The sequence below is a fragment of the Benincasa hispida genome, chromosome 3 (assembly GCF_009727055.1).
Source record: "Benincasa hispida cultivar B227 chromosome 3, ASM972705v1, whole genome shotgun sequence".
Lineage (NCBI taxonomy): Eukaryota > Viridiplantae > Streptophyta > Magnoliopsida > Cucurbitales > Cucurbitaceae > Benincasa > Benincasa hispida.
The window spans coordinates 46,742,468-46,755,768 of NC_052351.1; the positions used below are offsets into that span (position 1 = coordinate 46,742,468).

At 34.6% G+C, this 13,301-nt stretch overlaps 1 protein-coding gene across 1 annotated transcript; it reads left to right on the forward strand.

The window, feature by feature from the left end:
• Window positions 1-8,050: 8,050 nt before the first annotated feature.
• On the forward strand, window positions 8,051-12,849 carry LOC120072725 (ERBB-3 BINDING PROTEIN 1-like). Its single transcript, XM_039025196.1, has 10 exons — window positions 8,051-8,183; window positions 8,272-8,392; window positions 8,535-8,619; window positions 8,711-8,860; window positions 8,946-9,099; window positions 11,553-11,768; window positions 11,857-11,993; window positions 12,075-12,166; window positions 12,265-12,444; window positions 12,534-12,849. The coding sequence occupies exons 2-10, from the start codon at window positions 8,299-8,301 to the stop codon at window positions 12,614-12,616; spliced, it is 1,191 nt and encodes a 396-aa protein (XP_038881124.1). The 5' UTR covers window positions 8,051-8,183; window positions 8,272-8,298; the 3' UTR covers window positions 12,617-12,849.
• The last annotated feature ends 452 nt before the right edge of the window (window positions 12,850-13,301 follow it).

The window sequence follows — 13,301 nt, forward strand, 5'->3', positions numbered from 1 at the left end:
TGACATTTATTATTGGGATGAGCCGAATCTGTATAGGAGGTGCCAATACCAGATTATTCGGTTGTGTTGTATAATGCTGCTCACAACGATATGTTTACATGCCACACTCACCATATGGTGGGCACTTTTGGAAGTAATGTCTGCATTCAATCTTGAGCCTCTTCTGTTGATGATAAGTGTAATCTTCAGGGAATTATTCACAAACCAAATAATTTACGATGTTCGCATACCAAAGCAATTCTTCTATATGGAATAGTTGCTCATCCGGGAACACGGCACTCAACTCAGTCTTATTGCGGTCAACTTCAGGATTTTCCAGTTTAAACAAATGATCCGCAACCTGATTCTCTGTCCTCTTCTGGTTAATTATTTCTATATCAAATTTTTGAAGGAGAAGAACCCATTTGATCAGCCTTGGCTTTGTGTCATTCTTTGTCATTAAATATTTGATTGCCGAGTGATCGGTGTGGACGAGTACCTTGGTTCCCAACTGATATGTTCGGATTTTTTCCAACGCAAAAATACAGCCAGAAGTTCTTTCTCTGTAGTGGTATAATTTGTTTGAGCAGAGTTTAAAGTTTTACTCGCATATGCGATGTGGTGCAAAATTGTTGTTCTTTTTTGCGCTAAAGTTGCCCCCATCGCATATCCGCTTGCGTCGCAAATGATTTCAAATGGCAATGTTCAGTCTGATGCAATCAGTACGGGTGCGGTAATTAGCACATTTTTTAAAACTCTTAATACGTTGAGGCAGTTGTTGTCGAACTCAAATTTTCTGTCAGCCTCTAGCAACACACTTAGTGGTTATGCTATCTTAGAAAAGTCCTTGACGAATCGTCTGTAAAATCCGGCGTGCCCCAAGAAGCTTCGCACAGCCACGCTGGTTGGAGGTGGAAGTTTTTCGTTTGCGTCGATCTTTGCTTTGTCCACCTCTAAGCCATCCCAGGAGACTTTATGTCTGAACATTATACCCTTCTTGACCATGAAATGACATTTTTCCCAGTTGAGCACCAAATTCATCTGTTCACATCTCTTCAGAATTTTCTCTAAGTTGGATAGGCAGACTTCGTAAGTGTTCCCATAAATGGAAAAGTCATCCATAAATATTTCCACTGAGTCCTTGAGATAACCTGAAAAGATCGCCATCATGCACCTTTGGAACGTGCTCGACGCATTGCAGAGGCCAAATGGCATGCGGCGAAAACCGAATGTCCCATATGGGCAGGTGAATGTGGTCTTATCTTGATCTTCAGGAGTTATCATGATTTGATTGTATCCAGCATACCCATCCAGGAAGCAGTAAAAATCATTCCCTGCTAGTCTGTCTAGCATTTGTATGTCCTCTAGATACCCACATATGGCACATAAATGCATGTAACATATAAGAGACTGAGTCCACCTTTCTTCCTCACCTTTTGTTAGTTAAAGTTAGCCCACAAAACTGTGTGAATCCCGAAGGAAACACCCCGAATACAACTCTGAAAGTGTATATTCCCCGATAAAGGATATATTCTTCATCTAATAATTGTAGAGATAGAATTACCAGAAAAGGACGTGGACTGAGGTGAATCTCTCCGATATGGGAACCACTAAACTGTGTTGAATCTCCTCGATATGTATAGAGACAGAAATATAACATTGGCCTGTAGTCCGAAGGAAAATACGAGGAGATAATTTATTTGTCAGTGAGATCCAATCGAAAGTTAACACAAATGAAGCTGAATACAGTGATAATCCCATAAGAGGTGTTATTATTAACACAAAAACTTGAGAGATATCATGTGAATCCTTCAAACGAGGATAAGCACAAACTGGTAAGCATCTTAACTAATTAATGAGGAAATTCATACAGTCTTAACGTGCTAAGATCTCAACCGATTGTACGGTTCAAAGCATACAATAACAAATCCTTTAAAATACCATGGCTTGCATCACATCACCCTAAATAGAATCTTAACAACATATATATACCATCATCATGCTTATAATTGTTATATCAAAATCCACAACATACAAAGTATGCCTCAACGTCAGCTAGATCAAGACATCGGACATATGAAACACCATACATCACATTACTTAACGATCAAGCACTTAGGTGTGTATATAAACAAAATCAGAATTTTGCCAGAACACTACTTTGATTCAAGTTATACTTGTCAATCAAAACATGTAACATTACCATAACATACACTATCAATGCTAGGCATTACAACTAGAGGCCTGGCCCGGTTGGCAGTTCCTAGTTGTAAGATTACTGACCCAATAGTAAATCCAAATTAGTTTCAAGCAGACGGCTTATCCCGCTCCTTGCTCAAGCAGAGCGTCAAGTGGACACCTATATTAAATCTAATATTTAAATTAATCCTTGAGTCCTTCTTAATTAACCAATATACTCATGGTTTCTTCCAAGTTAAATTTTCAAAAACTCACAAAGACTTACCAACCCTAACAAATTTTCCACCGAAACATTTCTTAAATTCAAAACTTAATGGGCTACTTCAAAATCCTCCCAAATCTTCAACTAAAATTCCAACATTATGGGTAATCAAATCAGACCAAAATCTTAAAATCTTAGTGGGTAACAATAAATTTTATGTCAAAACTTGATAGGCATTCAAGCTACTTTAAGAAAAGCCCATAAAAATACCCATTAGCTTACCCACAAATCTCAAGAATCCGATGGGAAGCTAGTGGCAAAAAGAAAACCCACACGAGACAAACCCGCAGGACAAACAACCTGCAATGCGTGAGGTCTGAGGTTGGGCGACGAATGTATGAGAGTGGACAAGGTTTAGGCGGCACGCGACTTATGTTTGGGCGTGCGGATGAAGGAAGAGGTGGCTCTCCGGGTGAGCGTGGGGTCGGCAATCAGTGCACTGGGTGGACGCGTCTCATGATCTGAACTGCGAGGCAGTCGGGATCTTGGTAGACTAGCTAAAGTCGCGCCTGGCTTTTCAGGTCCTCGACCACAACTGGGTAATGGAGATGTGGTAGCAGCGACGTCTGACTAGAGGCGCGAACGCCTTGGTGCGGCGGGGCCAAATCGATTGAAAAGAGAGAAGAAAAGATTTTGATGAAGGGGGGCGGGGCTCGCGTGGTGAGGCTGAGGAAGGTGTGGGGGAAGGGGGGGAGGAGCTTTTTTAATAAAAAGTAATTAAAATAATAATTAATAATAGATAATAGAAAGGAAAAGTATTAACTTAATTAGATTTTTTTTTCCCTAAACCCAATTTAACACTATTTAATTCCTTTTCTTTTTCCAAAAAATAATTTAATTCCTGCCATAAACCTTTTTTTCAAATATGAATTTTTTTTGAATAAATTCCATGATAACACTTAAATCCTCGCATTTATACTTTAAATTTAGAATTCCAAACATGTCCTTCAACTAAGGACAATTACTGAAAAGGGAAAAGTTTTACATTATTAATAAATAAATAAATAAATAAAAAGTGTGGGATGTTACAGTGGTGGTCTACTTGAAGATTGAGGCATCTTTTCGTGGAGCTCAGTTGGTTTTGAAGAAGGTTCTTTAAAGGTATTGTGTTCAGCAAACCCTCTTATGAAATAGTTTTTCTAAAGCATGTTTTAAACTTAAATTAAGTGTAATTGAAGTGCTTATTGATTCTTCTTCGTTGCATGTTAGTTTACTCCATCAATTGGTATTAGAGCAAGATTTAAGCACTCAATTATTGTTAATTTGAGTTTGGTGGGTGTTTTTCATAAATTGTATGAAAATGGTGAACTGATATATTTTTTTTGAGTTTTTGCATTTAAATCTTTTCAATTATGTTGTAACTCTTGTAATTGGCTTTTGTCTGATGAGCCTTAATGTATATTTAAGTGTCTGTAATTCATTTGGAGTCATTAGAGTTGTAATTAGGGTGTAATTGAAGAAAGAAGTGAAGAAGGTCGAGCAACATGAATTGGAAATTCAAACCACTACCACATACTCGATGGCATACTCGATGGTATTTCATGAAATACTCGATGCACGATGACATACTCGATGCGTTTACCCAATGATATTTCATGAAATACTCAATGCTCAATGCTTATACTCGATGGTATTTCATGGAATTCTCGATGCACGATGCCATACTTGATGGTACTTGATGCATGATGCCTTACTCGATGGTCGATGGTGTTTACTCGATGGTATTCATTACTTGATGGGTTTTGTCCGGTTCAGCCCATTTTTCACATTGGAAGTCTGATTCAAGGCAGTTCGAGTGGTCTAGAAGGTCAATGAAGCTGGTTTTTGTTGAACTTTATAATAGTTAGGCCTTTGATTACTTGAAAATGCCAAAACTAAAACCATATCAGTTTGTGTTTAATTATTTATGCATATAATGTATGTTATAATTAAATAAATCTGGTATGTGCATAAAGTATGCCATGTAGAATTAAAATCCTACCATAGGAAGCATGTTACATGCATTGAAAGTATGTTATAAAGTGTTATAATGTATAGTATGCATGTATAGGGTTTCAAATGTTTTAATATAAAGGTTATGTTAAATGTTGAATGCCTTTGATGTAAGTTATGGATGCTTAGCATGTCTAATTTTTGTAAGTTGTTATAAAATTAAATTAGACATTAAAATTCATAACAAAGATAAACAACATGCTCACTTAGGTCAACAACTTGTTTTAATAGTTAAAATAGACCGTTATCTTATAAAATTTAATTACAAACTCAATCGGTTCACAATCCTGTCTAAGACTTGATGTATTTAAGTTGACGGTTTATATAACACCTCCTACCTGGGGATTATGACTGAAATGATAAGAATTGTTAAACGGTTTTTTGAGCTTGCGTGATCGGTATGAGGTTTGAAATTTGTTTAGAAACCTAGACATCGTAGGTTGAAGTCCAAATATTAACGTTATATTTGGATAAAATCATATAGACTTAAGTTGTTTAAAATTAGCCGTAATAAACCTAAGTAAAAGTTTAGGTAGGTAACAAGTTTTTAAGTTTCATTGGGGAAAATAGAAAAAATTAGAAAAACAACAAATAAATTCTCACTCACATGATCTGGATTTTGATTAATCCCAAAAAGTCCTTATCAGTCTTTTTGTGATTATATTTCACCTTAGCAGATTTAAATATGAATATCAAGTCTTCCTTTTTCGGTTTTCAAGATTTTTTTGTGTTTTATTTTATGTTTTCTTATTTAGATATTATTTTCTAAAAAAATCTAATAGTATTTAATTGTCCTTTCGATTTTAGTTTTACATTGATTAAGAATGGTAGATAATTAGACCTTTAAATTAGATAAATACCTAATTAGTTTTCGTATCTAGCACATATAGGAAAATATAAATGGAATAAAGAGATTTTCAAATCGGTAATTATAACTGATATTTACATGAAAACTAGGGGTATAGGGACTAATAAAGGTAAGAGAGAGTGTTGGTCTTTATGTAATCAATCCATGGTGATTTTGTGATTGATTTTCAGAAGAGTTTTAATTCAAAGTGATAATTGATTGAGATAAATAATAAATAAAAACTTTGCATTATTGTTTTTTATGGTCAAATTTAGCTAGCAGGATTTAAAAACTACTTTGATTTTTGTACTTTTTTGTTCATTTTGGTCATTATACTTTCAAAATGTTCATTTTGGTTCCTATAGTTTTAACTTTGGTTCATTTTGGTCCCTATACTTTAAAAATATTCATTTTGATCCTTTTACTTTCAACTTTGGTTCATTTTGGTCTTGAACTTTTAAAATAGTGACCATTTTTATCCTTTAAAAGTGAAAATGAAGGGACCAAAATAACAATTTTTTAAAAATATAAAGACCAAAATGAACCAAAGTTAAAAATCCAAAAAGACTAAAATGAACAATTTTAAAAGTATATTGACCAAAATGAACTAAAGTTGAAAGTAGAGGGACTAAAATGAACTATTTGAAAGTATAAGGATCAAAATGAACAAAAACCAAAAGTATAGGGACTAAAGTAGTATTTAAACCATTATAACAGAATATTCAACTTTGATATTAATGAAATATTTTGTTGTTGTGATTTAGTTTGATTAATGACTTGATCTTGATACTTTACAACTCTCTCGTCGGTATATGTCCTAAAATCTCTGCTTGTGATGCTCACCCAATCACCCTTTCAATCTTCGCTGTTTGTTCCAAAAACTCCTTTGGGAACTACATCTTTAATTGGACCCTTAAATTCCTCGTTTGGCGATAATGGCTGCTGAAGCGACCACACAAATTGCTACCTCCTTTGCCCTAAAGCATTTGCAATCTCCTTAACTTGTTTCTTATTGAAGCTCCCTTAATTCCTAAAACAAAGGAATATCACATCGATTTAAATGATTGTCCAACCATTTAAGAATCTCCAATCTCTCACTCGATTCATTGAATCTATCATTGTTGTTCGAGTTCAAACTCTAAATCGACTCCCACGACATATTTTGGCAAAAATTATGAGGAGAGAAATGATTCCATAAGGTTTAATTACAATGTATTTTTGTTTGTAGGTTTATATTGTAGGATGATTTGAACATTAAAAAAAATTGATTTTGCATTGGAAAAAAAACCATGAATACATGTTTATGGATAAATGGAACTACCTCAATTATGTATGAGAATTTTCTTATTCAAAGGTGAACCTACAAAGTGATAATAAGCATCCCCCAATAACTAATTGATAAACAACCCAAATAAAGTTAAAAAGGATTTGGTTGGAAAAGATTGATCAAATATCAAGAAGAGATGAGAACTTATTTTTATCTTCAAGATTTCGAGTTTCCCATAGTCTAATAATTGATCAAACTAGATTGAAATTTCTAAACATGCATTCTAAACACAATGGTGCAAAGAAAGCAAAGCTTGAGAAAGATTAAACTCTATGATATGAAAACCCATTCAAATTCAACTTCTTTTTCAATGAATATGCATTTTAAACCCATTAATACAAAGAAAGCAAGAGTTTGAAAAAGATTAAACTCTATGATATGAAAATTCATTCAAATTCAACTTCTTTGAAAAATATTAAACTTTATGATATGAAAATTCATTCAAATTCAACTTCTTTTTCAATAAACCAAATATAATACTATTTATACCAAATGAATGTTCACCATGAAAGGACACTAGTTTTTATCTGGGTTGTCTAGGTTCAACCAAAACTTTCTAGCTCTATACATGTACCTTCGTAAATGCAAATACATGAAATTAAATTAGTACATAGTATTAAGAATGTGGATGAATCTAAATTTTCAGATTTATTGTATCTCTTGGGTGACCTTGAAGCTAGTAATATTGCAAATTTTCATTGTAGCTTGAAAATTTAGCTTGAAAGTAAACATTTTATACTTCAAGAAAACGTTTAGCTCTAGTTATTGTCATTGTCAATTATTTTCTTATCAGATATCGAGTAAATCTTTTTTACTTTTAGTGTTTATTAAGAATGTAAAATAATTAATAAAGAAAACGTTTGTCCTTTTTTACTTCAAGTAAATCTTATCAAGAAAACGTTTAGCTCTAGTACATACTTTTATTGTATCTCTTGGGTGACCTTGAAGCTAGCAATAGTATTAAGAATGTGGATGAATCTAAAATTTGTTTTGCTAATCTTCCTATTTAGAAACTTGTTTGCAATTTTCACACTATGAAACTTTAAATTTCGTTATTTCTTTGTTCTTGTTTGTTATTTAATTTTAAATATGTATTAATGTCATAGACATTAAAATTTAATATTTTCCACAAGTACAAAATTTAGGAGGGTTAAATGTAGGAATAAACAAAGTTGAAAATGTGGATGTGAGTGTAGTTCAAAGGATATTCATGAAAAAGTTATAAAAACAAAATTTTATTAATAAGTTAAAATATTGTCAAAAGGAGTAAAATTGAATTGATATGTGTAATATTAGCCACGAGTCTGTGGTTTCAAAGTAAAAAAAAAAATGTAGTTAAAATACGTTGTAGTTTTAAAATTTTTGCTATAAAACGTAAGTATTTTTAGAATTTCTTATTTATTTATAAGAATTTTTCTAAAAAATATGCTTAAATTTAAGAAGGAAAAGTTATCAAATGGGACGTTTGTTCTTGGTTTTATTGTTTTTGTTGTTTTAAAGGAATGGAAATACGAAAACCCAAAACCCTAACCACCTCAATGCCATTCCTATATAAACAACCGCTGCCATAGAAGAAGGTAACCCTAATTTCTTCTCTGCTCATACTTCAAAGTGCTACTGCTTCTGTTGTTCTTCGCTGGTAAACTTGATTTCTTTATCATAAAGCTCGAGGGTTTCTGAAGCTCAAAAGCAATGTCATCGGACGATGAAAGGGAGGAGGTGGAGTTGGATCTCTCCTCTCCAGATGTCGTTACAAAGTACAAAAGTGCTGCCGAGATCGTAAACAGTGAGTAATCTTTGTCTTTCCATTGCAATCTTTTCCATTTGCTTCCTGATTAGCATGTCTAATTGAGCTCGCTGCTTAATTACTCTTCATTGTTCTGTTATATGAATTATGACATTGTATTGGTAACGCAACAATCTTGCAGAGGCATTGCAGCTGGTGATATCCCAATGTAAACCGAAAGCAAAAATCGTTGACATTTGCGAAAAAGGAGATTCCTTCATTAGAGAGTAGGTTTTAACGTTAGAACTTCAAAATTTTCCCTCCTTTTGCGCTGATCGTATTTGAAGTAATTTTTTTTTTCATTGTTTGAATGTGAAGGCAAACAGGTAACATGTACAAGAATGTTAAGAAGAAGATAGAACGGGGAGTTGCCTTTCCAACTTGCATCTCTGTAAATAATACAGTTGGCCACTTTTCACCTCTGGCCAGCGATGAAACAGTGATGGAAGAAGGAGATATACTCAAGATGTAACCAATTATACATTGACTGATTGCTGTTTTCTCGTGGCGTATTTAATGACAGTTGATTGATGATGAGTTTTTCTTACGGCAGTGATATGGGCTGTCATATTGATGGGTTTATCGCTGTAGTTGCTCACACTCATGTTCTGCAAGAAGGTCCGGTGACTGGAAGGGCAGCCGATGTCATTGCAGCTGCTAACACTGCTGCCGAAGTTGCCTTGAGGCTTGTTAGGCCTGGAAAAAAGGTAACAGTTCTTGATAATACTGGTTGGAACATTTTCCATTTGGTGTTAATGACCGAAGCTGCTATTGATTATGTTGATTAATTGTTTGTAATCTAAACTAGATTATGAACTTTGTCTTAAGCTATATGGTTTAGCACCATGTGAAGGTTCTGCCATGATTATTCTTACAAGGAATAAATACTTCTATATGGTAGGGATTTATTCGAACTCACATCTGTGAGTATGAATCTTTAGCTAGTTATTTGGAAATTTTGATTGTAACATTGTAAACTTGTTTTTGTTCTGGATCCATTGTGGCGTTTGTTTATCATTATTTATAAGATTCAGTTTCTCTGTTCCATGGTGGTATTTGTTTACCAGAATTCATAAGATTCATCCCCTCAAGTCCTTCAGACTTTTGGTGGGAGTGTTGAAGGAACTCTTTTGAATTGTCTAGTCTAGCTTATGGGGAAGGGATCGAGCAGACATTTTAGAGGCAACTTTGCCGAGGTGATCAGTACTTGTTGATTACCTCTTTTCCCTGTTGCCCATATTGAATTTGGTCCTGCTTGGGTCCTTGTAGGTGGACGTACTGTGTATGGTTGATGCCTACGGTCTCCTGACCTATATATTTTTTGGAGAATTTTTAGTGCTAGTGTTAATTGAAGCAACTGTAATGCACTGAGTTATAAGGCAACTTTGCCGAGGTGATTTGTGACTTGTGGATTGCCTCTTTTCCCTGTTGCCTATATTGTGTATGGTCAAAGTTGGGATATCATAGGCTGACTTTCATGTATGATGTCTATGGTCTCACCTGTCCAAATTAATAAAATATAAATTGAAGTTTGCATATTGATGGTTGAAGTGAAGGCATTTGGAAATATATTCCCTTCAGCAATAAAGTTAATTGAATCAACTATAATGCATTGAATTAATGGCAACTTTGCCGAGGTGATTTATGACTCGTGGATTGCCTCTTTTCCCTGTTGCCTATATTGTGTATGGTCAAAGTTGGGATGTTGTAGGCCGACTTTCATGGATGATATCTATGTTCTCACTTGTCCAAATTAATAAGATACATTGTCATGACAATCTGTTGTGATCTTGTTATAAGGCAACTTTGCCGAGGTGATTTGTGACTTGTGGATTGCCTCTTTTCCCTGTTGCCTATATTGTGTATGGTCAAAGTTGGGATGTTGTAGGCCGACTTTCATGGATGATATCTATGTTCTCACTTGTCCAAATTAATAAGATACATTGTCATGACAATCTGTTGTGATCCTGTCTCTTATACACATCTAGATGTGTATAAGAGACAGATAATGCATTGAATTAATGGCAACTTTGCCGAGGTGATTTATGACTCGTGGATTGCCTCTTTTCCCTGTTGCCTATATTGTGTATGGTCAAAGTTGGGATGTTGTAGGCCGACTTTCATGGATGATATCTATGTTCTCACTTGTCCAAATTAATAAGATACATTGTCATGACAATCTGTTGTGATCTTGTGATAATGGGTAGTGTTTATATTGTTCAATAATCTATTTCCCATAACTGGATAGGCAACTTTGCCGAGGTGACTTGTGACTTGTGGGTTGCCTCTTTTCCCTGTTGCCTATATTGTGTATGGTTAATTTGGGACATTGTTGGGTGGAATCTCAAGAATGATGCCTATGCTCTCAATTGGCCAAATTATTGTACAAAATATATTGTCATGATAATCTCTTAGTGATTACTTATGATAGTGGCTAGAGTTTATATTATCAACAAGCAATCTGTTTTCCCATAACCAGATAATGAAGGCAACTTTGCCGAGGTGATTTGTGATTTGTAGATTGCCTCTTTTCCCTGTTGCCTATAATGTGGATGGTCAAATTTGGTATATCATAGGCTGACTTCCCATGGATGATGTCTATGTCTCAATTTTCCAAATTGTTGTACGATATACATCCTGATGATAAACTCTTTTGATGTCTTATAATAATGTGTAGATTTATATTATTAAACATTAGTTTTTGTTAGTGCTTAACATATGGTTATGTTGCGTACGTATTCATTTTCTTTTATTCCTTCAATATTGTGCTCACAACTCCTCATTTTCAGCTAATGATAGTTGTCTTGTCTTATGTATTCTGTCTATACTTTGTTGCAGTGTAAGAGCCCTACGTGATGAATACATTATTAAAGCTATGGAATATATTCCAAATGAGGCTTTTGTCATAGTTACTCTGATAGGGCATTTTACTTTTTCAGACTGTCTATTGTTTTTTCCCATCATTATTGACATATAAGTAGCTGTAATGTCATCCCTTTGTGTAAGTTTGTTAGTCATGATATTAACATACTCTACGTAGTTGGATGTTATGTGATTATAAATGCCCCCTTTCATTGGGAGTTTTTTTCCCCCTATTGAATGCTTGATGGTTTTCTATTTGATCGTTTCCATCGATTAATTGAAACCTCTTTGATTGCAGAATAAAGATGTAACAGAAGCCATTCAAAAGGTTGCTGCTGCTTATGATTGCAAAATTGTTGAAGGGGTACTTAGCCACCAGTTGAAGCAATTTGTAATTGATGGAAACAAGGTTATTCTCAGTGTTACAAATCCAGAAACAAGAGTCGATGATGCTGAGTTTAAAGAGAATGAAATTTATGCAATAGACATAGTTACAAGCACAGGCGAAGGCAAGGTAATAAAGCCTTTAAGCTGAATAACCATTATTACCTGACTAAATTTTTATCATGCAATACCAATTATTTCTGATCAAATGTGTGCAGCCTAAGCTGTTGGACGAGAAGCAGACTACTATTTATAAGAGAGCTGTGGACAAGAACTACCACTTAAAGATGAAAGCATCTAGGTTTATTTTCAGTGAAATAAGTCAGAAATTTCCCATTCTGCCTTTCACTGCTAGGTTGGTTGTGTTTTGACAATGAATTTTTTTGGGAGGCATTTGCTTCTGCAATTCTGAAGCATAGGTTTAACACCTTAATAGGGCTTTGGAAGAGAAAAGAGCCAGGCTGGGGCTAGTCGAATGTGTTAATCATGATCTATTGCAACCATATCCCGTCCTCCATGAAAAGCCTGGTAGCATTTTTATCCTTTTTGAAATTATTTTATTTGTCTTCAAGTGTACCCTGTATTGCTCTTTTGTTCTCTTCCTCACGCAGTGGGTTATTCTGCAGGCGATTACGTTGCTCACATCAAATTTACAGTCTTGTTAATGCCTAATGGATCAGATCGAATTACCTCTCATGCACTGCAAGAACTTCAGCCCACAAAAACTATTGATGATCCTGAAATTAAGGCTTGGTTAGCACTTGGAACAAAGACAAAGAAGAAGGGAGGAGGGAAGAAGAAGAAAGGTAATGTTATGATCATTTTTTACCATTATTATTATTGTAAGAGGATGATGATTAGGTTGTTGAACCAAGTTTTCTTTACAAATTTTCAGGTAAGAAAGGTGACAACAACCCGGACGATTCAACAGAGGCTGAGCCGATGGATTTGACGAAAAATGAGGGTGCATCACAGTAATGAGTTATATCCCTTTTGGTCTGCTGCTCCTTCCCGCCCATCCTTTCAATTTTGGATCTGTTTTCTTTTATTGTATGCTTGAATGATCGGCCTTCATATGAGTATTTTTAGCGCCTGGTTCAGTATAGGTTCACAGACATCAAAAGGAATAATACTTACTCGTGTATCATCTACATGTTTTTATTGGCAAAGTACACAATTTAGTTAAATAAACATGTCTATCTATTATATTATTCTGGAAGGAAATTTTGATAAATTGATTATGAAGAGTGGATTGAGGGGAAATATGATGGGATTGGTTAGCTATAATATGACTAACCATCTAGTTAGAAGTTGTGCTCTTTTCTCGAATGAGTGTATAAGGTCCTTGGCATTTTATTACCTTGCAACTTTTTCTTTTTTTAGACAAAAACTTCATTAAGATGATAAAATTCCCATAGGGTTATAAAATTCCTATAGGGGGTGGATTATCAGTCCACATACCCCCTTCGACATGTGACAAAGCGCACCTTGTGCTCCAGTTACAATTCTTATGAATGAATTTAAATCCAGGAATGAGTTTTAACCATTCACCGTTTAATTTCTTCCAAAATAACGCCAAGAGGAGAATCGTTTAAGATATTAGCATGAATAGCATTAACAAGAACTTGGGAGTCACATTCAACTAAGAAATTAGTGGTGATCC